This window comes from Amblyraja radiata, chromosome 1, assembly GCF_010909765.2.
Source record: "Amblyraja radiata isolate CabotCenter1 chromosome 1, sAmbRad1.1.pri, whole genome shotgun sequence".
In the NCBI taxonomy this organism is placed as follows: domain Eukaryota; kingdom Metazoa; phylum Chordata; class Chondrichthyes; order Rajiformes; family Rajidae; genus Amblyraja; species Amblyraja radiata.
In genome coordinates, this window is record NC_045956.1 from 189,919,187 (window position 1) to 189,945,894 (window position 26,708).

A 26,708-nucleotide genomic window follows, 5' to 3' on the forward strand; every position below is an offset into this window, starting at 1 on the left:
CTGCAGTTCCTTTTTAAATGCCCCATCTACACTAGTCATAGAGTGATACACCTAGAAACATGCCCTTCGGCCCAACTTGCCCACCCTGACCCTGTGGCTCTTAAAGATAGCGGAGTCAGGGGATATGGGGAGAGGCAGGATAGGGGTACTGATTGGGGATGATCAGCCATGTTCACATTGAATGGCGGTGCTGGCTCGAAGGGCCGAATGGCCTACACCTGCTCCTATTGTCTATTGTCTATTGTCTACCTCGTTGACGACCCTGGGACCATCCTTGATCGGACTTTACTGGCTTTACCTTGCACTAAACGTTATTCCATTATCATGTATCTATACACTGTAAATGGGTCGATTGTGATCATCCGAGATTGATCCCTGGGATGGCGGGACTGTCATATGAGGAAAGATTGAAAAGACTAGGCTTGTATTCACTGAAGTTTAGAAGGATGAGGGGGTATCTTATAGAACCATATAAAATTATAAAAGGACTGGACAAGCTAGATGCATGAAAAATGTTCCCAATGTTGGGCCAGTTCAGAACCAGGGGCCACAGTCTTAGAATAAAAGGAAGGTCATTTAAGACTGAGGTGAGAAAAAACGTTTTCACCCAGAGAGTTGTGAATTTATGGAATTCCTTGCCACAGAGGGCAGTGGAGGCCAAGTCACTGGATGGATTTAGATAGAGCTCTAGGGGCTAGTGGAGTCAAGGGATATGGGGAGAAGGCAGGCACGGGTTATTGATTGGGGATGATCAGCCATGATCACAATGAATGGTGGCGCTGGCTCGAAGGGCCGAATGGCCTCCTCCTGCACCTATTTTCTGTTTCTATGTGTCTATGTTTGTCTTTCTGCTGACAGGTTAGCACGCAACAAAAGCTTTTCACTGAACATGGGCAAAATAAACAACACTGAGCTGAATGGATGCCTGAAGGGAATCGCTCGTGTTTGAAGGAGTTAAATTATTGGCAAAGTTACGATGTCAGCTCTGGGATTTTATTTTCATGCAGAGAATTGTCGGGGACGGGATCACTGCCAATCACTGTGACAGGAGAGTTGTTTGAGATGCTCATTAATCACAGGCAGAATTGGGAGACAAATTGTGGCGGAGACAAGTACAGTCACGCCACACACACGTCCAACAGGTTGTGCAAAGAGACAAACACCACAGTGAGACATAGTGTTGGTACACAATGTTATAATAGTGTAGGATCTACTTTATCCCACGACAGACAGCAAAGAACAAACGACACGTAGCTGGGGCAGACATCAGGTATTTATTCTGGAAGGTACACAAAATTGCTGGGGAAACTCAGCGGGTGCAGCAGCATCTATGGAGCGAAGGAAATAGGCGACGTTTCGGGCCGAAACCCTTCATCAGACTGATGGGGGGTGGGAGAAAGAAGGAAAAGGGGAGGAGGGGGAGGAGCCCGAGGGCGGGCGGGTGGGAGGGTGGGAGGAGACAGCTAGAGGGTTAAGGAAGGGGAGGAGACAGCAAGGGCTAGCAAAATTTATTCTGGAAGCCCCTTTTACCTACATCCTCACCAATCATAACCCGTGTGCAGAGAAGGCCAATCAGATTACTATCTAAATGGCGTCATGTTGGGAAAAGGGGAAGTACAACGGGATCTGGGGGTCCTTGTTCATCAGTCACTGAAAGTAAGCATGCAGGTACAGCAGGCAGTGAAGAAAGCAAATGGCATGATGGCCTTCATAACAAGAGGAGTCGAGTATAGGAGCAAAGAGGTCCTTCTGCAGTTGTACAGAGCCCTAGTGAGACCACACCTGGAGTATTGTGTGCAGTTTTGATCTTATTGAAACATATAAGATTATTAAGGGTTTGGACACACTACAGGCAGGAGTTTAGAAGGATGAGAGGGAATCTCATTGAAACATATAAGATTGTTAAGGGTTTGGATACGCTAGAGGCAGGAAACATGTTCCCGATGTTGGGGGAGTCCAGAACCGGGGGCCACAGTTTAAGAATAAGGGGTATGCCATTTAGAACGGAGACGAGGAAACACTTTTTCACATGAACCTGTGGATTTCTCTGCCTCAGAGGGCGGTGGAGGCCAGTTCTCAGGATACTTTCAAGAGAGAGCTAGATAGGGCTCTTAAAGATAGCGGAGTCAGGGGATATGGGGAGAAGGCGGGAACGGGGTACTGATTGTGGATGATCATCCATGATCACATTGAATGGCGGTGCTGGCTCGAAAGGCTGAATGGCCACTCCTGCACCTATTGTCTATTGTCTATTGTGCATCTGACCATGGAGTTGTTATTGAACTCTTGTGGCTGGATCTTCTCATGAAGCTGCTAAGCTCAGCCTGCTATCAGAAAGATGGCATTAAGCTAGAAAGAGTGCAGAGAAGATTTACGCGGCTGTTGCCAGGACTCGAGGGCCTGAGCTACAGGGAGAAGTTGGGGCAGGCTAGGACTTGATTACTTGGAGTGCAGGAGGATGAGGGGAGATCTTATAGAGGTATACAAAATCATGAGGGGAATAGATCGGGTAGATGCATAGAGTCTCTTTACCCAGAGTAGGGGAATCGAGGACCAGAGGACATAGGTTTAAGGTGAGAGGGGAAAGATTGAAAAGGAACCCGAGGGGCAACTTTTTCAGACAGCGGGTGGTGGAAGTATGGAACAAGCTGCCAGGGGAGGTGTATAGGGTGAATGCGCAGAGGATATTACTGAAAATAGGGTCATGGAGAGACACAGGTTTAAAGTGAATGGCACTGTAATTAAACATTTAGCAGCACTTACAACAAGTCAAAGCACTGACTGTGACAAAATGTGATGGAATGTTCATTACGGAAGCATGACCACAGGACAGGGAACTGGGAACGAAACGTTCCTAGTAAATCCCCAGTTGGGAAGGATGGGAATGCACAGAGTCTTCTACCCAGAGTATTTGTTCATTCATAGGTAAACAAAAATGCTGGAAAAACTCAGCGGGTGAGGCAGCATCTATGCAGTGAAGGAATAGGTGACGTTTCGGGTTGAGACCCTTCTTCAGACATTCATTCATCATCGTTGAAAACATTAGCGACGCAGTGGTGCTGGTTTCCGACAGGAACGGTGACGGACGCACCACACATCTCTGTCCTCCAGTTCCTGCCGACTTCTGCCGCTGGAAGTCTAGGATTTTGGTGTGAATGTGTTTTATCATCGTTCCTTACAATGCTGTGTATGACAATGATCGCAACTTCTACTGAAGTGTGGATTGCCGCTGGCTCGCTAGAAGCTCATCCGCCCTTTGACAGGTCTTGTTTTTGGTCCTGCTGGGGGTCCAAAGCCCCCTCCTCACCTGGCAAACCAGGTGGGGGAGACGGTTTAGTCACCGACTACAAACCAGGTGGGGGAGACGGTTTAGTCACCGACTATCCGACCATGGAGCAGGTAGCATGGGATTACATGGTACCCCCCCCCCCCCCCCGACCCGACCTGAATGAAAACCCCAGAGGAATGGCGGTGCTGGCTCGAAGGGCCGAATGGCCTCCTCCCGCACCTATTGTCGATTGACAAGGTAGGGGGGAGAGATTCAACAGGAACCTGAGGGGCAACTTTTTCCACACAGAGCGTGGTGAATGGAACAAGCTGCCAGAGGAGGTAGTTGATCAAGAAATGTAACAACATTGAAAATACCAAAGATAGACACAACATGCTGGAGTAACTCAGCGGGACAGGCAGCATCTCTGTGTGTTCCCCACCCACCTCCGCAGCCGTGTTTACACAGTGTCACCCACCCCCTGAACAGCCGTGTTCACTCACGTGTTGCGACGAAGGTCCAGGATCAGCCGCTCCCCCGGGACCTCCACCATGATGCTGACATGCTCTGGGTACGTGCCCTGTAACAAAGCAGATGGTCAGTGGCTGCCCTCTCCCCGGTCACCCCCACTGGGCATTGGGGGGGTGAACCCGCACACAAGCCCCTCAGCTCCGCTCAGCTGAAGGACTTTTCCCCACAGGGGGGTGGGGAGTGCGGGGTAGTGGGGGGGGGGGGGGGGGGGGGGGGGGGGGGGGTAAGGGCTGGATCCTGGTCTCGCTGCCTGACGGGGAGGTGGGGGCAGAGACCATCACAACATTGGTATGGATTGTGGATGATCAGCCATGATCACAGTGAATGGCGGTGCTGGCTCGAAGGGCCGAATGGCCTACTCCTGCACCTATTGTCTATTGTCTATTGAGGCAGTAACTGGGGAAGGTGCGATGGAGAACATCGACAACATGGCCAGGCCAGGCCGACCCCAGCAACCCCAACCCAGTGCCGTCGCCAGGACAACGGGCCTTCAGGCTGAGATGAGACTTTAAGCAGTTTGAAACTTGAAGGATGCAAGATGGCGCCAGAAACATGGCAACTGTCTCGGTGTAATCCACCTTGTACAACGTGTCCCAAACCGAAACGTCACCTATCCATGTTCTCCACAGATGCTGCCTGACCCGCTGAGTTACTCCAGCACTCGGTGAAACGTCACCTATCCATGTTCTCCACAGATGCTGCCTGACCCGCTGAGTTAGTCCAGCACTCTGTGAAACGTCACCTATCCATGTTCTCCACAGATGCTGCCTGACCCACCCGCTGAGTTACTCCAGCACTCTGTGAAACTATAATGTATACAGAGAAGGAATTTCACTGTACCTTCAGAAGTTCCTGTGATAGGAGCAGAATTAGGCCAATCGGCCCATCAAGTCTACTCCATCATTCAATCATGACTGATTTATCTCTCAACCCCATTCTCCTGGCTTCTCCCCATAATTCCTGACACCCATACTGATCAAGAATCTATCTATGTCTGCAATGACAGCCTCCATAGCCTTCTGTGGCAATAAATTCCACAGATTCACCACTTTCTGGTTAGCAAAATTCCTCCTCATCTCCTTCCTAAAGGAACGTTCTTAAATTCTGAGGCTATGACCTCTAGTCCTCGACTCTCTCACTAGTGGAAACAGCCTCTCCACATCCACTCTATCCAGGCCTTTCACTATTCTGTATGCTTCAATGAGGTCCTCCCTCATTATTCAAAACTCCAGCGAGTACAGGCCCAGTGCCGACAAACACTCAGCTGTGACTCTCTGCCTAATGTCACGATGGTGCAGCGGTAGAGTTGCTGCTTTACAGCGAATGCAGCGCTGGAGACCCGTGTTCCATCCCGACTACGGGTGTTGTCTGTACGGAGTTTGTACGTTCTACCTGTGACTATATCCAAGCCTTTCACTAAACTCCAGCGAGTACAGGCCCAGTGCCGACAAACCTCCTCTGGACCCTCTCCAGAGCCAGCACATCCTTCCTCAGATATGGGGCCCAAAATTGCTCACAATATTCCAAATGCAGCCTGACCAGTGCCTTGTAGAGCCTCAGCATTGCATCTGTTTTTGTATACAAGCCGTCTTGAAATAAATGCTAGCATTGAGTTTGCTTTCTTACTACCCATTCAACTTGCAGATTAACCTTTTATGAATCCTGCACCAGCTCCCAAGTCCCTTTGCACCTCCAATTTCTGCATTCTCTCCCCAATTAGAAAATATTCTACGCCTTTATTCCTACTACCAAAATGCATGAATCTTTGCTACACTATATTCCATCTGCCACTTCTCTGCCCACTCTCCCAACCTGTTCAAGTCCTTCTGCAGAGTCCCTGCTTTCTCTACACTACCTGCCCCTCCACCTATTTTCGTATCATCCGCAAACTTGACAACAAAGCCTTCAATCTCCTCGTCCAAATCATTAATATACAATATGCAAGGCTGCGTACTCTCTCCTCTCCTCTACTCTCTCTACATCAACAACTGCACCTCCACTGACTCCTGTCAAGCTTCTCAAGTTTGCGGACGACACAACCCTGATTGGACTGATCCAGGATGGGGAGGAATCTGCCTACAGACAGGAAGTGTCACAGCTGGCGTCCTGGTGCCGTAGCAACAACCTAGAGCTCAATGCTCTTAAGACAGTGGAATTGATTGTAGATTTTAGGAGAGCTCCCCCTCCCCTCACCCCACTCACCATCAACAACACCACAGTCATATCTGTGGTGTCTTTTAAGTTCCTGGGAACCATCATCTCCAAGGACCTTAAGTGGGGGGCTACCATTCACTCCACAGTCAAAAAGGCACCACAGAGGATGTACTTCCTACGGCAGCAGAGGAAGCACAATCTGCCACAGGCAATGATGGTCCAATTCTACACGGCCATTGTAGAGTCTGTTCTCACCTTCTCCATCATGGTCTGGTTTGGCGCAGCCACCAAGCACGACACCTGGAGGCTGCAGTGAATCGTCCGATCAGCAGAGAAGGTTATTGGCTGCAACCTTCCCTCCATTGATGAACTGTACACTGCAAGGGCCAGGAAGCGAGCGGGCAAGATCATCTCTGACCTCTCTCACCCTGGCCTCAAACTCTTTGAGTCACTTCCCTCTGGAAGGCGACTCCGGACTGTCAAAGCTGCCACAGCCAGACATAAAAACAGTTTTTATCCACGAGTAGTTGCTCTACTCAACAGCCAAAAATCTGTAGCCTCCCTTTGATCTGGTATTTTGTTGGTTCACATGCTTGATCAATGGTGTTTTATCATGAATATTTTATTATTATTCATGTTTAGTGTTTTCTGAGTCATTCGTAACTGTCACTGTATGTCATGTTGTTACTTGTGGGCGGAGCACCAAGGCAAATTCCTTGTATGTGAATACGTGGCCAATAAACTTACTTACTTACTTACTTAATATAATAAATCTCTCCTTGGAACCCTTGCTGTTAACCTTCCAGAGCAGCCTACCATGTGGAACCTTGTCGAACGCCTTACTGAAGTCCATGTACACAACATCTACAACTCTGCCCTCATCGACCTTTTTGGTCATATCTTAAAAAACACAATAAGATTTATGGGACAAGACCTCCCATGTACAAAACCATGCTGACTATCCCTAATCAGTCCTTGTCTATCTAAATGCATGTATATCCTCAACCACAGAAACCCTCCAGTAACTTGCCTACCACATAAACTCACAGGTCTGTAATTTAAGGTGAGAAGGGACAGATTAAATAGGAACCTGAGGGTCAACGTTTTCACACAAAGAGTGGTGAATATATAGAATGACCTGCCAGGGGTGGCAGGTGAGGTGGGAATGATATCAACATTTAAGCCACTTGACTAGTACATGGATGGGACCGGTTTAGAGAGATAAGGGCCAAACACAGGCAGGCGGGACTAGTGTAGCTGGGACATGTTGGTCACCATTATTATCTGAATGGTGGCCGATTAGGAAAAGGGGAGATGCAACAAGACATGGATGTCATGGTACACCAGTCATTGAAAGTAGGCATGCAGGTGCAGCAGGCAGTGAAGAAGGCGAATGGCATGTTAGCATTCATAGCAAAAGGATTTGAGTATAGGAGCAGGGAGGTTCTACTGCAGTTGTACAGGGTCTTGGTGAGACCACACCTGGAGTACTTAAGATAGTCCGAGGGTCTCCAATGAAGTGGATGGGAGGTCCAGACCGCTCTCTAGTTGTTGATAGGATGGTTCAGTTGCCTGATAACAGCTTTGAAGAAACTGCCCCCAAATCTGGAGTTGTGTGTTTTCACACTTCTGTACCGCTTGCCTGATGGGAATGGGGAGAAGAGAGAGTAACCAAGGGTGAGACTGTTCCTTGACTATGCTGCTGGCCTTGCTGAGGCAGTGTAGCCCAAAGGGCCTGTTACTGTGCCCCTAAGCTCATAACTGATTCATTCATGGCTGATCTATCTCTCCCTCCTAACCCCATTCTCCTGCCTTCTCCCCATAACCCCTGACACCCGCACTAATCAACAATCTATCTATCTCTGCCTTAAAAATATCCACTGCCTTGGCCTCCACAGCCTTCTGTGGCAAATAATTCCACAGATTCACCACCCTCTGATTGAAGAAATTCCCCCTCATCTCTTTCCTAAAAGACGTCCTTTAATTCTGTGACTATGACCTAAACTCTCCCACTAGTGGAAACATCCTCTCCACATCCGCTCTATCCAGGCCTTTCACTATTCTGTACGTTTCAATGAGGTCCTCCCTCATTATTCTAAACTCCAGCGAGTACAGGCCCAGTGCCGACACTCAGCTGTGACTCTCTGCCTAATGTCACGATGGCGCAGCGGTAGAGTTGCTGCCTTACAGCGAATGCAGCGCTGGAGACCCGTGTTCCATCCCGACTATGGGTGCTGTCTGTACGGAGTTTGTACGTTCTACCTGTGACTTGCGTGGGTTTTCTCCAGGTGCTCCGGTTTCCTCCCACACGCCAAAGACGTACAGGTTTGTAGGTTAATTGGCTTGATAAGTGTAAAAATTGTCGCTGATGTAATGGGCCTGTCCCACTTACGCGACTTTTGCCGGCATCCGTCATAGGTCTTTGCAGGTCGCCGAAAATGTTCAACATGTTGAAAATCCAGCGGCGACCAGAACGACGCTACGACTCTTTGGGCAACTGAGGAGAAGACTCACGACCATACAGGCGATAGACACCCTGTCGACATGTTGCGGGGTAAAGCCTGTACGGTCGTGAGTAGTCGCCCAAAGAGTCGTACCTTGTTCTGGTCGCCGCTGGATTTTCAACATGGTGAAATTTTTCGGCGACCTACAACGACCTATGACGGGTGCCGGCAGTCGTGTAAGAGGGACAGGCTCATTAGCGTGCGGGGATCGCTGGTCGATGCGGACTTGGTGGGTCCAAGGGCCTGTTTCCATGCTGGACCTCTAAACTGAGCTTTGTGCCAGTGGGCCTCCCGTGACTGTGTTGGGGACAGGGGCAGGTGGGTCGAAGCCCGTCACGCCCGTGCCCTCCGACTGTGGAAGCTGACGGAGGAATTACCTGGGGAACAGTGGCTAGACTCCGCTTCCTCTTCCCAGAGACCACGTACGGGAACACAAATGTGTAATCCGTCAACTCGTCCAGAAGGCTCTTCCTGTGGAGTCCGTCTGCAGCTTGGGAAACAAAGAGAAACAGAGGCCACGTCACTGAATATACGTCTCTGGTGGGTGGTCTCTACAGTCCCCGGGCTGGGATGTGAATGGACCACGGCTGATAGCACGCAGAGTAAATGTCAAACACAGAGACACAAACACTGAACAGTCCAGCGCACGAACAGGCCCTTCGGCCCACAATGTCCGTGCTAAACCTGACGCCATGTAAAACTGATCTCCTCTGCCTGCACATGATCCATATCCCTCCAGTCCCTGCATATCCATGAGCCTGTCTAAAAGCCACTTTAACACCACTATCATATCTGCCTTCACCACCACCCCTGGCTGAGCGTTCCAGGCCCCCATCACCCTCTGTGTAAAAACCTGCCCCACACATCTCCGTTAAACTTCTCCTCTCACTTTAAAGTTATGCTCTCTAGTGTTGGACATTTCAATAAATAGACAATAGACAATAGGTGCAGGAGGAGGCCATTCGGCCCTTCGAGCCAGCACCGCCATTCAATGTGATCATGGCTGAACATCCCCAATCAGTACCCCGTTCCTGCCTTCTTCCCATATCCCCTGACTCCGCTATCTTTAAGAGCCCTATCCAGCTCTCTTTTGAAAGTATCCAGAGAACCTGCCTCCACCACCCTTTGAGGCAGAGAATTCCACACACACCACTCTCTGTGTGAAAAAGTGTTTCTTGTCTACGTTCTAAATGGCTTACTCCTTATTCTTAAACTCTGGCCCCTGTTTCTGGACTCCCCCAACATCGGGAACATGTTTGCTACCTCTAGCGTGTCCAAACCCTTAACAATCTTATATGTTTCAATAAGATACCCTCTCATCCTTCTAAACTCCAGAGTGTACAAGCCCAGCTGCTCCATTCTCTCAGCATATGACAGTCCTGCCATCCCGGGAATAAACCTACGCTGCACTTCCTCAATAGCAAGAATGTCCTTCCTCAAATTAGGGGACCAAAACTGCACACAATACTCCAGGTGTGTTCTCACTAAGGCTCTGTACAACTGCAGAAAGACTTCTTTGCTCTGGGGAAAAGGTTCTGTCCACCCTATCCATATATCAACATTTTACATATTTCTATCAAATCTTCCCTCAATTTCTGTCGTAATGAGAAAACAATCCAAGTGCTTGTAGCTGAAACCGTCTAATCCAGGCATCATTCTGGTAAACCTCCTCTGCACCCTCTCCAAAGCCTCCACATCCTTCCTGTAATGGAGGCGACCAGAACTGCACGCAATACTCCATATGCAGCCTGACCAAGCTCCCATAAAGCTGTATTGTGACTTCCTTCCAGCAAGTTCCAGCAAAGGGTCCCAGCACCTCCACCAGACCCACCACTGGTCCCAGCACCTCCAGCAGACCCAACCCTGGTCCCAGCACCTCCAGCAGACCCACCGCTGGTCCCAGTGACACCAACAGACCCAACCCTGGTCCCAGCAGACACAACCCTGGTCCCAGCAGACCCACCGCTGGTCCCAGCAGACCCACCGCTGGTCCCAGCAGACACAACCCTGGTCCCAGCAGACCCACCGTTAGTCCCAGCAGACACAACCCTGGTCCCAGCAGACCCAACCCTGGTCACAGCAGACCCACCGTTAGTCCCAGCAGACACAACCCTGGTCCCAGCAGACACAACCCTGGTCCCAGCAGACACAACCCTGGTCACAGCAGACACAACCCTGGTCCCAGCAGATCCAACCCTGGTCCCAATGACACCAGCAGACCCGACCCTGGTCCCAGCAGGCCCACCACTGTTCCCAGCAGACCCACCACTGGTTCCAGTGACAATAGCAGACCCAACCCTGGTCCCAGCAGAATCGGCGACAGTCGCTAAAAAACACTCTTGATTCTTGACTTAATAATGGGCCTGTCCCACTTAGGCTATTTTTAGGCGACTGTCTTAGTCATAGCAGGTCGCCGAACAACCGGCGACTAGTCTCCCCCTTTGGCATAAAATTTGAAATAGAATCATTTCTTTAACATCAAAAAAAACGGAGGTCAGCGCCGGCGACAACGCCAGTTACCCCTGGCGACGGCCTACGCCAGTTACCCCGGCGGCAGCCTACGCCAGTTACCCCGGCGGCAGCCTACGCCAGTTACCCCGGCGGCAGCCTACGCCAGTTACCCCGGCGGCAGCCTACGCCAGTTACCCCGGCGGCATCCTACGCCAGTTACCCCGGCGGCAGCCTACGCCAGTTACCCCGGCGGCAGCCTACGCTAGTTACCCCGGCGGCATCATACGCCAGTTACCCCGGCGGCAGCCTATGCCAGCTAACCTGGTGACAGCCTACGCTAGTTAACCTGGCGGCAGCCTATGCCAGCTAACCTGGTGACAGCCTACGCCAGTTACCCCGGCGGCAGCCTATGCCAGCTAACCTGGTGACAGCCTACGCTAGTTAACCTGGCGGCAGCCTACGCCAGTTACCCCGGCGGCAGCCTACGCTAGTTACCCCGGCGGCATCATACGCCAGTTACCCCGGCGGCAGCCTATGCCAGCTAACCTGGTGACAGCCTACGCTAGTTAACCTGGCGGCAGCCTACGCTAGTTAACCTGGCGGCAGCCTACGCCAGTTACCCCGGCGGCAGCCTACGCCAGTTACCCCGGCGGCAGCCTACGCCAGTTAACCTGGCGACAACTACGACAGCACCTACGTCAGCAGAAGTCAAACTATGCTCATTGGCATCAAACCCACTGATGCCGAAAACATTGTTGAACATGTTGAAAATCCAGCGGCGACCAGAAAGACGCAACGACTCTTTGGGCGACTGAGGAGACGACTCACGACCATACGGGCGACACCCCGGCGACCACGTGGCAACAGCCTAGTCACCTGTAGTCGCCTAAAAACTAGCCTAAGTGGGACAGGCCCTTAAGGCAATAAACAAACTGTAAAACAATTGTAAATGATCGTGACAAAACCGTGGCCACAAGGCACACAAACCAGGAACTAAATGTTCCGGATTCTTCCGCACTTGCGATGGGCCGGAATGCATAATTCATAAGACACGACCAGAGGATATGGGTTTAAGACGAGAGGGGAAAGGTTTAATAGGAACTTTTTCCACGCAGAGGGTGGTGGGTGTATGGAACAAGCTGCCAGAGGAGGTAGTTGAGGCTGGGACCATAACAACATTTAAAAGACACAGAAGGGTGTATGGATAGGACAGGTTTAGAGAGATATGGGTCAAATGCGGGCAGGTGGGACTAGTGTAGATGGGGTATCTTGGTTGACATGGGCAAGTTAGGCCAAAGGGTCTCAACCCAAAACATCACCCATTCCTTCTATCCAAAGATGCTGCCTGTCCCGCTGAGTTACGCTCAGTTACTCCAGCATTTTGTGTCTATCTTCGGTATAAACCAGCATCTGCAGTTTCCTCCTACACATTTGGGGCAAAGGGCCAGTTTCCGTGCTGTGTGACTGTGACAGAAGGTGGTGAGACAGCACTGCTAATGAGGGATGAGATCAATGAAGAGATGGGAGAGGTGGGAGAGGACACTGGCTCTACAATCAAGAGAGAATTAGAATAAAATGGTTCAGTTTAACAACCGGCAAACTGCAGGGACCTGCACTTACTTAAACAAATATATAATTTGCACCTGCCCGCAATTTGCAAATATGTAATTTGCAAAAGGGGAATATTCCTTTAAGGCACAAATGCCCAAGAGGAACATTGATTCATCTGTAGCTGACAGGAGTAATTAATGATTACAATGAATCTCGGGCAGAAGCTTACAAAGTTGCCTAATGCTGGCAAGTGGAAATCTCACTCATGCTAAATGCCCCAGGTAAGCTAGTCCCACCTGCCTGTGTTTGGCCCATATCCCTTTCTTATCCATGTACCAGTCCATATATCCTTTAAACATTGTTAGAATGCCTGCCACAACTACCTCCTCTGGCAGCTCGTTCCATATACCCACCATCTCCTCAGTGAAAAAGTTACCCCTCAGGTTCCTATTAAATCTTTCCCCTCTCACTGAAGCCAATTAACCTACAAAATTTCGCGTCTTTGGAGTGTGGGAGGAAACCGGAGCACCCGGAGAAAACCCACATGGTCACGGGGAGATCATACACACTCCGTACAGACAGCACCCGTAGTCAGGATCGAACCCAGGTATACTCTGGAATTTAGAAGGATGAGAGGAGATCTTATTGAAACATATAAGATTATTAAGGATTTGGACATGCTAGAAACATGTTCCCGATGTTGGGGGAGTCCAGAACCAGGGGCCACAGTTTAAGAATAAGAGGTAAGCCAATGAGAACAGAGACGAGGAAACACTTTTTCTCATAGAGAGTTGTGAGTCTGTGGAATTCTCTGCCTCAGAGGGCAGTGGAGGCAGGTTCTCTGGATACTTTCAAGACAGAGTTAGATAGCGGAGTCAGGGGATATGGGGAGAAGGCAGGAACGGGGTACTGATTGTGGATGATCAGCCATGATCACATTGAATGGCAGTGCTGGCTCGAAGGGCCGAATGGCCTACTCCTGCACCTGTTGTCTATTTTACTTCGGAGTCATGTGAGTGACTACGTGAAGAACCCGCCAGTCCGCATGCGCATCATTACGTCGACGCGTAGCACAACGACTGGCTGGCAGGCGTGCTGCTCCTCCAGCGGTAAGTTCTACAGGTAAGTTCAAGCTTACTTTTCAGGTTGTCCTTTGTTGCAGGAATCTCTTCTCGCAGAGTTTCCTGTTGGATATTACATACGGGCGACACCCGGTCGGACCAGGGGGAAACCAATTGGACCACGGGGATGCCGGCTACGGACCGTGGAAATGCGGGTAGCCGGTGGCCGTCGGGTTTGCTGCTCGAGTCGCTGACAGTGCGGTCAGCGACTCCCGAGGGTTTTTATTCAGGCCGCGGGGTGATGCTGGCTACGGTCAGCGACCCCGACTTCGGCAGCCCAAAAGGAGGGCAACCATACGGAGTCGGAGAGGCCTGGGCTGGACGATCCCGACAAGGAGGGTTCCCCTCCGTCATTTTAGGGTACATCCTCGGACGTTAAACCCATCCTGTTATGGTCCACGAATCAGGGCCATATCAGCGCAGGTCCTCGGGGAACTACAGCAGCGCCTGTCTTCAGGGCTGCTTACAAATCTTCCCTCAGTGGAAAGCAGTGCAAGGGGTCAGTGTGTGACTGACCCCAACCCTGGAAGTGTGTCCAGGGCACATTCTACATTTATGAATAAAATACCATAGTCCTCCTCACGTTACTAGCGGCAACATCACCCTTACGTCCAAAGGCAGTAGCATTTCTCTAAGCTGGTAGCAGCCAGAAAACTGATTCTGTAGGCAGATCTGCAATAGGTTGGCAGCGCGGCTCACCCGTTGCAGCGGCTCCTACAGCCTGTCTGTCTTTTTTTTATTTTTTGTCTAGTTAAATGTAGTGTTTGGTGTTTTTTAATACTGGTTTTAAATGTGTATATGTGGGGGGCGGGGGGGGGGGGGGGGGGGGGGGCAGGGGGAAACTGTTCAAAATCTCTTCCCTGTCTGGGAGACCCGACCTTTTCCCTGTCGGGTCTCCGTTGTCGTTGGGGCCTAGCACCGTGGAGCGGCCTCCAACCTGAACGACCCGGGGGCTCGGGAGACTGCGGAACTGCGGACTATTCACCATCGTGGGGCTGGCCGGCCTTGGAGCGTGGGGAGCGGTGGTGACTCGCTGCTGCGACTCGACTCCTGGGGCTCGGAGGCTCCAGCAACGCAGCTGCAGGTCCGGTGGACTGGGACATCGGGAGCTCGCGGGTCCGGGGGGAGAGAGAGACCGCTTCCCGGAGCTCCAGCAACGCGATTCTCCAGCCCGTGTCGCGGGGTTGGAACGACCTGGAGTGGGGACGTACATCGCCTGGCGCGGCTTCATGGCCATGGGACATTCCAGCGCCCGCCGGGGGCTCCAACTTCGAGACCGGGAGCGGGGCCGTAAATCGCCTGGCACGGCCTAAAATAGCCGTGGGACTTATCATCGCCCGCCTGGGGCTTGGACATTGGGGGAGACATGGAGAACAGGGGAGAGAAAAGACTTTGCCTTCCATCACAGTGGGTCCACTGTGATGGATGTTTGTGTGAATCAAATTGTGTGTATGTCTAGGAATTGTCTTTGTTTGTATGGCTGTGGAAACAGAATTTCGTTTGAGCCTCACTGAGGCTCAAATGACAATAAATTGTATTGTATTGTATTGTATTGCATTGTAGAGGTCTTCAGGCCTAGGCCCAAGTTTGCCTTCAGGGATAATATACTACATATAATCCATGCACCCCGGCAGTCCTACCCTCAAAATCAAGGACGGGAATGGAACCTACATCAGGGGCCTTTGGGCTTACCTCAAGACCACCGGTAACTATGCAGGTACGTGAGTCTAGGGTTCCGAAACATGGGTTGTGTGGACTAGTTATAGTGTATTCTTTTAAAGTATGGTATACAGGGTGGGCATTTATATAGTTCCCATTAGGTCACGTTGTGACTATCATAACCAAAAGATAAATGTTATTATCACTTACACCAATAAATTGTGGAGTATAATCGGACCTGCCATGGCGGTCTAGATCCCTGGCTTGGAAAGCCTTGTTGAGCTGTACCGATCAGTCACCTGTGCGAGCCACACATGGTGGCGTCATGGTAATTCCGCTCATTAAAGGGACTGTGGAAGATTCTGCCCCAAGACGCCGACTTTATTCATATCAATAAGTATCAAATCTCTGATTTAACTGTGATGGGCGTCTTCATTCATGTAAACGTCTTCGCCCATGACAAATAACTGGCAGGTTTGTGTCCAGCATTTCTCCCACTATGTCGGATGTACGGGGACCAGAGGCGCTCCAGTCCTTCTCTGTATACTGCGTTAGCATCGGAAAGGAGAGAGGACTGTGCTAAGCGTCGAGGTGTGACTCCGCCCAGGACAGGAAGGCTCTGCAGGAACGGAAGGGACGTCACGACCGCGGTGCCACAGGTGAGGCCCGGGCTGTCGACGAGGGAGGACGGACGGAGCCGCGACTCGAGAGGCTAACAGAGGCTAAGAGGTTTGCCACGCACTGCAAGGGAGCAGTGGACCAGACAGGAAGAGCGGACGGAATTACCACTAGACAGCCAAACCAGTAGGTAATTTACGGCTGGGGTGAGTACTTTCCCATTTATAGGAGGTAGAATTATATAAATAAGGGGTGTATCAATACAGTAATCCGGGTAGGGGATTCTTAAATAGGACCAGTTAATTACTTATATAAGATGGGCGGCCAGGAGATGTGCCAATACTGTGAGATGTGGGAATTTGTCGACACCATTGATGTAGAAGATCCCTACAGCTGCAGTAAGTGTTTGAGGCTAGCGGAACTCGAGCTCCGCATTGATGAGCTGGAGACCCAACTTCATACGCTGCGGTACATCAGGGAGGGGGAGTATTACCTGGATGTTTTGTGCCAGGGGATGGTCACACCGACCAGTTTAATTAATTCAGTAGTTAGTGAGCAAGGAAAGGAAGGTGTGGCCATAAGCGAGGCAGGTAGGGGGAACCAGGAGGAGATGCGGCAGGAGCCACAGCCCTTGTCCCTGACAAGCATGACCGAGGCTCTTACTCAATGTGAGGACGGGATCAGGGGCTGTGGGAGGGATGAGCAACCTGGCTGCAGCACCGTGGATCAGGGGGCCATTCAAGAGGGGGGAGTTAGAAATGCCGTTGTAATAGGGGATAGTATTATTCGGGGGGTAGATAAGGTTCTCTGCGGCCAGCAGAACATGTCCCAAAGGCTGTGTTGCCTACCCGGTGCTAGGGTTAAGGATATCTCTGCGATGCTGGAGAGAAATTTGCAGAGGGAGGGGGAGGATCCAGTGGTCGTGGTCCATGTGGGGACCAATGACATAGGAAGGACGAGGAAGGAGGATCTGCTGAAGGAGTTTGAGCAGTTAGGGAATAAATTAAAAAGCAGAACCTCGAGGGTACTGATCTCCGGATTGCTACCTGAGCCACGGGCCAAATCGGCGAGGGTACGTAAAATTAAAAAGCTGAATGCGTGGCTCAAAGACTGGTGTGGGAAAAATGGGTTTGGTTTCTTGGGCCACTGGCACCAGTACTGGGACAGGGGGGATCTGTTCTGTAAGGACGGACTTCACCTGAACGGTGCTGGGACTGGGGTCCTGGCAAATCATATAACTAGGGCAGTAGAGAGGTCTTTAAACTAAGTAGCGGGGGGGAGGTATCAAGGGGGGTAATAACGGCAGGGGTAGAGGAAATAGAGCAGGGTATCAGTGGGGAAACGGAAAATCAAAATGTGACAGGAGGATCCAGAATGTGTGAAGATAAAGCTCTAGATGTAAAAGGGGCAAAAACAGAAAGGAAGGGTAGTAAAAATCATCTGAAAGTGCTTTATCTAAATGCACGGAGTATTCGAAATAAGATAAATGAATTAACGGTGCAATTAAATATATATAGTTATGATATCGTGGCCATTACGGAGACATGGCTGCAAGGGGATCAGGACTGGGAGTTAAATATAGAGGGGTACTCGACAATTAGAAAAGATAGACAGGAAAGAAAGGGAGGAGGGGTGGCCCTTTTAATAAGGGAGGGAATAACGGCAATAGAGAGGAAGGATATTACGTTGAAGGATCAGGATAGTGAAACAGCTTGGGTACAGATAGAGAATAACAAAGGGAAAAAAACACTAGTGGGTGTAATTTATAGACCTCCAAATAGTTGTGACGCTGTTAGTCAGAACATAAATCTGCAAATAGTTGACGCATGTAAAAAGGGAACTGCTGTAATCATGGGGGACTTCAATTTTCATATTAATTGGGCAAACCAAACTGGGCAGGGTAGACTAGAGGAAGAGTTTATAGAATGTATTAGAGACGGGTTCCTAGAACAGTATGTCACAGAACCGACAAGGGGGGAGGCAATCTTGGATCTGGTCCTGTGTAATGAAGTAGGATTAATTAAAAATGTCATAGTTAGGGACTCGTTGGGAACAAGTGACCACAATATGGTCGAATTCCATATTAAAATAGAAGGGGAGCAGGTTGAAACTCAGGCTAGGGTACTTAGTCTAAATAAGGGGGATTATGAAGGTATGAGGACTGAGCTGATCAAAGTTGACTGGGATAGCAGACTCAAGAATAAGACGGTACGTGAGCAGTGGTGTACGTTTAAGGATCTACTGTATAACCTTCAAGAAACATTTATTCCTATGAAGAAAAAAAGGGGTAAGGGTAAGAACAGTCAGCCATGGCTCAGTAAAACTATAAAGGATAGTATTCGGCTGAAGGCAAGGGCATACAAGGTAGCCAGAGATAGTGGGAGGGTAGAGGATTGGGAAGCATTTAAAGGTCAGCAAAAAATAACTAAGAGATTAATTAAGACGGTGAAAATAGACTATGAAAGGAATTTAGCGAACAACATAAAAACTAATAGTAAGAGTTTTTATAGCTATATAAAAAGAAAAAGGGTGGCTAAGGTGAACGTTGGTCCATTGGAGGGTGAGACTGGAGAGTTGTTGGTGGGGAACATGGAAATGGCAAAGGCATTAAACGAGTATTTTGTATCAGTCTTCACCATAGAAGACACAAAAAATATTCCAACGCTGGATAAACAGGGGGCGGTAGGAATGGAGGAGCTAAATACTATTAAGATCACCAAGGAGGTGGTATTAGGGAAATTAATGAGACTGAAGGAGGATAAATCCCCTGGGCCTGATGGATTACATACAAGGGTCTTGAGGGAGATAGCGGTGGGGATTGTGAATGCATTGGTGATAATTTTCCAAAACTCCCTGGAGACAGGAACGGTCCCAGTGGATTGGAAAATGGCCAATGTAACACCTATATTTAAAAAAGGAAGTAAACAGAAGGCGGGTAACTATAGACCGGTTAGTCTAACATCGGTGGTGGGTAAAATGTTAGAGACAATTATTAAAGAAACACTAACGGGGCACTTGGATAAACATGACTTCATCGGACAGAACCAGCATGGTTTTGTGAAGGGGAAGTCCTGTTTAACGAATCTGCTCGAATTCTTTGAGGAAGTAACAACCCGGGTGGATAAAGGGGAACCGGTGGATGTGGTATACTTGGACTTCCAAAAGGCTTTTGACAAGGTGCCACATAAGAGACTATTGCTAAAAATAAAAAATTATGGGATTGGGGGTAATATATTAGCATGGGTAGAGGATTGGCTAACAAATAGGAAGCAGAGAGTGGGGATAAATGGTTCATACTCGGGATGGCAACCGGTAACTAGCGGGGTTCCGCAAGGGTCGGTGCTGGGACCCCAGTTGTTCACAATTTATATAAATGATTTGGAGGAGGGAACCAAGTGTAATATATCAAAATTTGCGGACGATACAAAAATGGGAGGAAAAGTAGGGGATGAGGAGGATAGGAAGAGTCTGCAAAAGGATATAGATAAGTTAGGTGAGTGGGCAACAACTTGGCAGATGAAATTTAATACTAATAAATGTGAAGTCATTCACTTTGGGAAAAAAAATGATAGGGCAAGTTATTTTCTAAATGAGGAGGAGCTGCGTTGTAATGCAACGCAAAGGGATCTAGGGGTAGTAGTACATGAATCACTAAAAGTTAGTATGCAGGTGCAGCAAGCAATCAGGAAGGCCAATGGAGTTTTGGCCTTTATTGCTAGGAGGATTGAGTATAAAAACACGGAGGTCTTGCTGCAGCTGTACACAGTATTAGTGAGACCACATTTGGAATACTGTGTACAGTTCTGGGGTCCATACTTAAGAAAGGATGTACTAGCCCTGGAGGCAGTGCAGCGAAGGTTTACAAGATTAATTCCTGCAATGAGGGGATTGACATATGAGGAAAGGTTAAGTAGGCTGGAACTCTACTCTTTGGAGTTTAGAAGAATGAGAGGCGATCTCATTGAAACATATAAGATCGTGAGGGGCCTTGATCGGGTGGATGCACCGAGGATGTTCCCAATGATCGGGGAAACTAGAACTAGGGGACATAGTTGCAGAATAAGGGGGGGCTCTTTTAAAACTGAGATGAGGAAGAACTTCTTTACCCAGAGGGTGGTTAATTTATGGAATTCACTGCCCCAGGGAGCAGTGGAAGCAGAAACATTAAATATATTTAAATCTAAAATAGATGGTTTTTTAGCTGCCAAGGGGATAAGGGGCTACGGGGAGAGGGCAGGGATATGGACCTAGGTATGGTTAGTATAGTAAGACCTGAGTGATCTCCTGGACAAGTGTCGATCGCCTGGATTGGGGTCGGAGAGGAATTTCCCGGATTTTTTTCCCGAATTGGACCTGGGTTTTTATCCGTTTTTTTGCCTCCCCCAGGAGATCACGCGGTTCTTAGGGTGGAGAGGGGTGATAGTGGTATAAAGGGGAGGGTAGTGTCTTGTGTTCTGTGTCTTGTGTCTACTGTTTGTGGGTAAGGGTGTCTGTTTAGTGTTCAGCCATGAGCGAATGGCGGTGCGGGCTCGACGGACCTGGTGGTCTACTCTCGCACCTACTTTCTATGATTCTATGATTCTATGATTCAGAGTCACTAGCACATGCAGCCTGTTTGGGGAATGAGGATACCAACAGAGCATCGATTTGCACAGCTAGTCCTGGCGGCTGCTGAAGGAAGCAACCAGACAAACTCAACTCAGAGTGAGTGCCAAGGCTTGGGCATCTATGTCAGGCGAGACTGCGATTCGTCGCAGTCGAATAACGCTCCATCTCAAGGCACGTCAGGCAGTAGCTCCTGATTCAGGGTTGCAAGTTCCTCCCACTCAAAGGACAGAGTGGTAGAGAGAGTGCTACAGGAGTATGCACATGCGCCTGAAGCAACGCCTGGTTCAGGGTTGCCATTCCTCCCACTGGGTTGAGCGCAGTGATGGAGATGGTGCTAAAATACATGCACACATGCCTGAGGCACACCTGGTTCAGGTTGCATAAGTCCTCCCATTCGGATGTATAAAGGATGAAGATGGAGCCATATATATTATAAGACCATGGGAGATGGAGTCGCAAAACATGCTTGGTACACAGGCATGCACAGACAAGTTGAGGAGATGCATGGTGACACCTGGTTCAGGTGCAATTACTCCCACTCTAAACGAGTGTCTAAGGTTAGTATGGATTAACTCCAAACAGGAACCCGAATATGACTGTGTGCCGGGGTCCCATGCTTAATACATAATGCACAATCACATGAGGGGAAGTGGTATGCTTTGCCTCTAAAATTGCTGCTCCGTCGGTGACGGACTAGCCACTACAAGTGAAGTTTGCCAGCAGCATCAGCTATCTAATGGATATTACAACATGGACAGAGGCTGCGAATGAAATTTCGCTGGAACTCCAGCAAAGGTAAGGGACCTGGAGTTAGAGACACTGGTAAGTAGGTCTCGTTATTTACCTCCATGAAAGTCACTATGGTGGACGATCAGTATTTAGCATTGCTCCACTAACCTTCGTCAGAAAATCTTCAGTTATATTACAAACTGAAGTTATCTGAATGCTGGCCGATTAGGAAAAGGGGAGATGCAACGAGACCTGGGTGTCATGGTACACCAGTCATTGAAATAGGCATGCAGGTGCAGCAGGCAGTGAAGAAAGCGAATGGTATGTTAGCATTCATAGCAAAAGGATTTGAGTATAGGACCAGGGAGGTTCTACTGCAGTTGTACAGGGTCTTGGTGAGACCACACCTGGAGTATTGCGTAGAGTTTTGGTCTCCTAATCTGAGGAAAGACATTCTTGCCATAGAGGGAGTACAGAGAAGGTTCACCAGACTGATTCCTGGGACTTTCATATGAAGAAAGACTGGATAGACTCAGCTTGTACTCGCTAGAATTTAGAAGATTGAGGAGGGATCTTATAGAAACTTACAAAATTCTTAAGGAGTTGGACAGGCTAGATGCAGGAAGATTGTACCCGATGTTGGGGAAGTCCAGAACAAGGGGTCACAGTTTAAGGATAAGGGGGAAATCTTTTAGGACCAAGATGAGAAAAACATTTTTCACACAGAGAGTGGTGAATCTCTGGAATTCTCTGCCACAGAAGGTAGTTGAGGCCAGTTCATTGGCTATATTTAAGAGGGAGTTAGATGTGGCCCTTGTGGTTAAAGGGATCAGGGGGTATGGAGAGAATGCAGGTACGGGATACTGAGTTGGATGATCAGCCATGATCATATTGAATGGCGGTGCAGGCTCGAAGGGCCGAATGGCCTACTCCTGCACCTATTTTCTATGTTTCTATGTTTCTAGTGCTCAAGATGGGAATTTACTAATACCATCTCTAGTTACGGAGGTGATGGGATTTGCATGAGTTACCAATTCTTCAGTTATATGGTATCAACTACCTATAGACACGAGGTGCATTCTAAGGGTTAAAGGTTTTTGTGCAAATATGCATAATCTGCATGCGCAAATCCAAGTTGATACACTTTAGTGGTGTCATATGTTAATCGCATGGGTGCAATCAAGTCAAAGTATCCGGTGATAATTTACCTAACCTCATTTGGCACTGGTGTATCATCACGTAAAATCAATGTCAAAGCAGAATGGATGTTGGATCACTAAGTATCAATGACTTGGTGACTCATGGAACACTAAAGATCGAGATGTTTGCATCCAGGCTCAATCACCAGTTGCAAAAAGAGAAGGAAAAATAAAATATATATATATGTGGCATGGCAGAAGCGATAGATGCATTCTCGCTACACTGGGGAGGAATGTCTTCCTCCATTTTGCCTCATCAGTCGGGTTGCAAAATATTCAGCAAAATCCCGCTTCATTCATTTTTTGTAGTGACTGGCCTATGCAGCCATGGTTACCGCTGATGTTGGGATTGAGAATAGAACCTTATATGGTTATTTCTAACATAGAATTGCTTTTTCAGCCCGTGACTCGGGCAACCATCCATGCATGATAAAATCAATTCATTGACTTGCAGACTCTGAAAAGACTGTCCTGCAGGCTTGGGTTGTTAGGCCGAACAATGGACGTGCTCACTGGAGATTGCAGGGATAACACCAGATAAGCAGTACTTTTCGTCATCAGGTGATGGGAAGTATTTTGCTTAAATGCTAATTTACATATATACGCACGAATAACTGACGTCTGGGAGTTCATTTTCGAATGGGTCTTTGACAAAAATTAAGTTATAGTACCATTAACTGTGCCAAACGTGCCTTCTCATCATATTTTCTGCAGGGAGCGGGACCCACTCTGTTGGGTCTCACCCTCTGATATCTAGATTCATGAAGGGTATCTTCAACTCAAACCTCCCAGGCCCAGGTACACAGAGATATGGGATGTTAACATTGTGTTGACGCCGCTTCGCCGGTGGGCTCCAGCTACATCCCTGTCCTTAGTCAAACTCACTTACAAAGTGGTTATGCTCATGGCGCTGGTTCAGCGCAACGGGTCCAGCCATTGCATAAGCTGCGACTAGACAGAATGGTTACATCTGCAGGCAAAATAACAATTTATTTTCATGGCTTAGTCAAGCAGAGCAGCCAGGGGCATCAGGTCTCAAACTAGATTTTGGGCATACCCCATGGACCTTCGGTTGTGTGTGGTCACATCTACTACAATACGTGAAGGTCACTAAGAGCCTTAGGGGCACTGATCTAGCAATATTTGTTAGTTACATAAAACCTCATAAGAAGGCATCAGTACAGACCATCTCCAGGTGGTTAAACGGGTTCTGGCTTGTTCAGGAGTGAACACTGACATTTTCAAGTCTCACTCCACCAGGGCTGCAACAGTTTCAGCAGCAGGGTTATGGACGTTCCACTGTACCACATCCTAGCGACTGCAGGATGGTCAAACGAACGATCTTTCCAAACATTTTATAACAAACCCATTGCCAGACCGGGGGTATTTGCCAACTCTATTTTTAGTTCTGTTTATAGTTTCCTCCCAGATGAGAGGGGTACTATAGTCATTTTTGTTCATTAAAAAGCATCAGCATGTCTAAATCTATGTCATGTCTGAATACATTATTAACGTTCACTCATCCTTGGTCAATTGATGCAGTGAGTGATGCGTGGACTCGTTTCCACGGCATGAAATCACAAAGCTTTGAAATCTTCACGTAGTCACTCACGTGACTCCGGAGAAAAATAGTAAGATTAAATGAGAACTTACCAGTTTGAAGTTTGATCTATATTTTATGAGGAGTTATGTTGAGGGATTACGTGCCCTCCACTCCCAACCCTCTCTCATAAAGGTCAGCTGGTAGTTCTAGTTTCTCGAATCTTACTATACTCAGTTCATCAACTGTTATCTGTGATTTCACACCGCTGCTTTGAAGATTGACGCGCATGCGGGCTGGCGGGTTCTTCACGTAATCCCTCAACGTAACTCCTCATAAATAAAGATCAAACTTCAAACTGGTAAGTTCTCGTTTAATCTTACTATTGCCTGGCGCTGTGAGGCAGCAACTCTACCGTACGCCTCACCATACTGCCCTTGTGAGAAACATACAAATCGTGTAAAAAGATAGGAAGTGGTGTGAAAAGGGGAAGGATTATGAGAGGGCAGTGTGGTGCCCACACAAACAGCTGGGAATTCACAAGAAATAACGTCTAGCAAGAATGAGGAATTAAATGAAATTAATTGAAGAAAAATGTACTAAAGATGTTGGTGAGACCGTGCCAATAAATCCAATGGTAGACAAAAATGCTGGAGGAACTCAGCGGGTGAGGCAGCATCTATGGAGCGAAGGGTCTCGACCCGAAACGTTACCTATTCCTTCGCTCCATAGATGCTGCCTCACGCGCTGAGTTTCTCCAGCATTTTTGTCTACCTTCGATTTTTCCAGCATCTGCAGTTCTTTCTTAAATGAATCCCAAGATCTTTTCTGAAAGTCACCCTGGAGAAGAACATCATTAATATAATAACGAGAGGCATTTGTAGATGCCACTTTATTCATAGGGTGGAAATGTTAAAATATTTTTAAACATTACCCCCGGAAGATCAGAGGTCCCTTTAAGGGACTTGACAGTATATACAACTGTGAGAGACACAGATAGAAACATAGAAACATAGACAATAGGTGCAGGAGGCCATTCGGCCCTTCGAGCCAGCACCACCATTCATTGTGATCATGGCTGATCATCCCCTATCAATAACCCGTGCCTGCCTTCTCCCCATATCCCTTGTCTCCACTAGCCTCTAGAGCTCTATCTAACTCTCTCTTAAATCCATCCAGTGATTTGGCCTCCACTGCCCTCTGTGGCAGGGAATTCCACAAATTCACAACTCTCTGGGTGAAAACGTTTTTTTCTCACCTCAGCCTTAAATGACCTCCCCTTTATTCTAAGACTGTGGCCCCTGGTTCTGGACTCGTCCAACATTGGGAACATTTTTCCTGCATCTAGCTTGGCCAGTCCTTTTATAATTTTATATGTTTCTATAAGATCCCCCTCATCCTTCTAAACTCCAGTGAATACAAGCCTAGTCTTTTCAATCTTTCCTCATATATACAGTCCCGCCATCCCAGGGATCAATCTCGTGAACCTACCCTGCACTGCCTCAATCACAAGGATGTCCTTCCTCAAATTAGGAGACCAAATGACCAATTTGATAAGGGATCAAATACTAGAGGGCACAGCTTCAAAGTGAGAGGGGGGAAGTTTAATGGAGATGTGTGGGGCAAGTTATTTTTACACAGAGGGTGGTGGAGGCAGCTACGATAACGGCGTTTAAGAGACGCTTAGATCAGTCCAAGTCTCTTGGATCTACAACATCATGGCTGATCCAACTTTTGCCTTAACACCGCGCTCCTATTTTCCTCTCACAACAGCTGAGGGACATCATTCAATGGAGACACAAGGAACGACAGATGCTGGCAAGACGAGATACAAGAGACTGACAGACACACTTCAGGTGACTCAGACCGAGGGTTGCCAACATTCTCACTGCCAAATAAGGGAGAAAAGGTCAAAAACGAGGGACAAATTCCCGACGGCATAAAGTACAGAAGGCCTTAGCCCACCTCTTTTTTGCTTCCCATTGCTTGTTACAGCTGTGCAGTCTTTTCTATTTTGCAGGTTTATCCATATTTGTGCAAACCGATCGAACACCAGACGTCACTGAAACTTTCTGTTTTGGCAGGAATTGGCAAAATATAGCATACAACTGATGCGCATAAGGTGGGGCTGTGATTAGATGACAGGTGAATCACTCGTGCTTGGCGTCAACAGCACACGCCAAACGAACCCGGAGAATGAAGCGCCTGGCGTTCCAGCCCTGAACACTCTGGGAATGGGAGGTTAGGTGTATTAAATACATTTTCAACACAAAGTTGAGGAGCACCTAGTAGAAGCAGTTGAGGCAGGGCCACTCCCTCTTATCCCCTCTCCCATCAGGCAAGAAGTACAGAAGTGTGAAAACGCACACCTCCAGATTCAGGGACAGCTTCTTCCCAGCTGTTATCAGGCAACTGAACCATCCTACCCCAACCAGAGATCAGTGCTGAACTACTATCTACCTCTTTGATGACCCTCGGACTATCCTTGATCAGACTTTGCTGGCTTTACCTTGCACTAAACGTGATTCCCTTATCATGTATCCATACACTGTAAATGGATCGATTGTAATCCAGTATTGTCTTTCTGCTGACTGGATAGCACACAACAAAAAGCTTTTCACTGCACCTCGGTGCACGTGACAATAAACTCAACTGAATAGTAAGCTTAAACGAGAACTTACCAGTTTGAAGTTTGATCTTTATTTTATGAGGGGTTATGATGAGCGATTACGTGAAGGCCGTCAGCCCGCATGCGCGTCAACCTTCAAAGCAGCG

General features: G+C 48.4%; 1 protein-coding gene across 3 annotated transcripts in view; it reads right to left on the reverse strand.

The window, feature by feature from the left end:
• The window catches only part of LOC116982817 (disintegrin and metalloproteinase domain-containing protein 12-like), a 118,636-nt gene that overhangs the window by 68,513 nt on the left and 23,415 nt on the right, over nucleotides 1-26,708 (reverse strand). For all 3 annotated transcript variants that reach the window (XM_033036316.1, XM_033036298.1, XM_033036307.1), the window contains exons 2-3: nucleotides 8,835-8,947; nucleotides 3,772-3,848 (exon numbers count right to left, since the gene is read on the reverse strand). In XM_033036316.1, coding sequence (XP_032892207.1) covers nucleotides 3,772-3,848; nucleotides 8,835-8,947 — 190 coding nt within the window. The remainder of the gene's footprint in view (nucleotides 1-3,771; nucleotides 3,849-8,834; nucleotides 8,948-26,708) is intronic.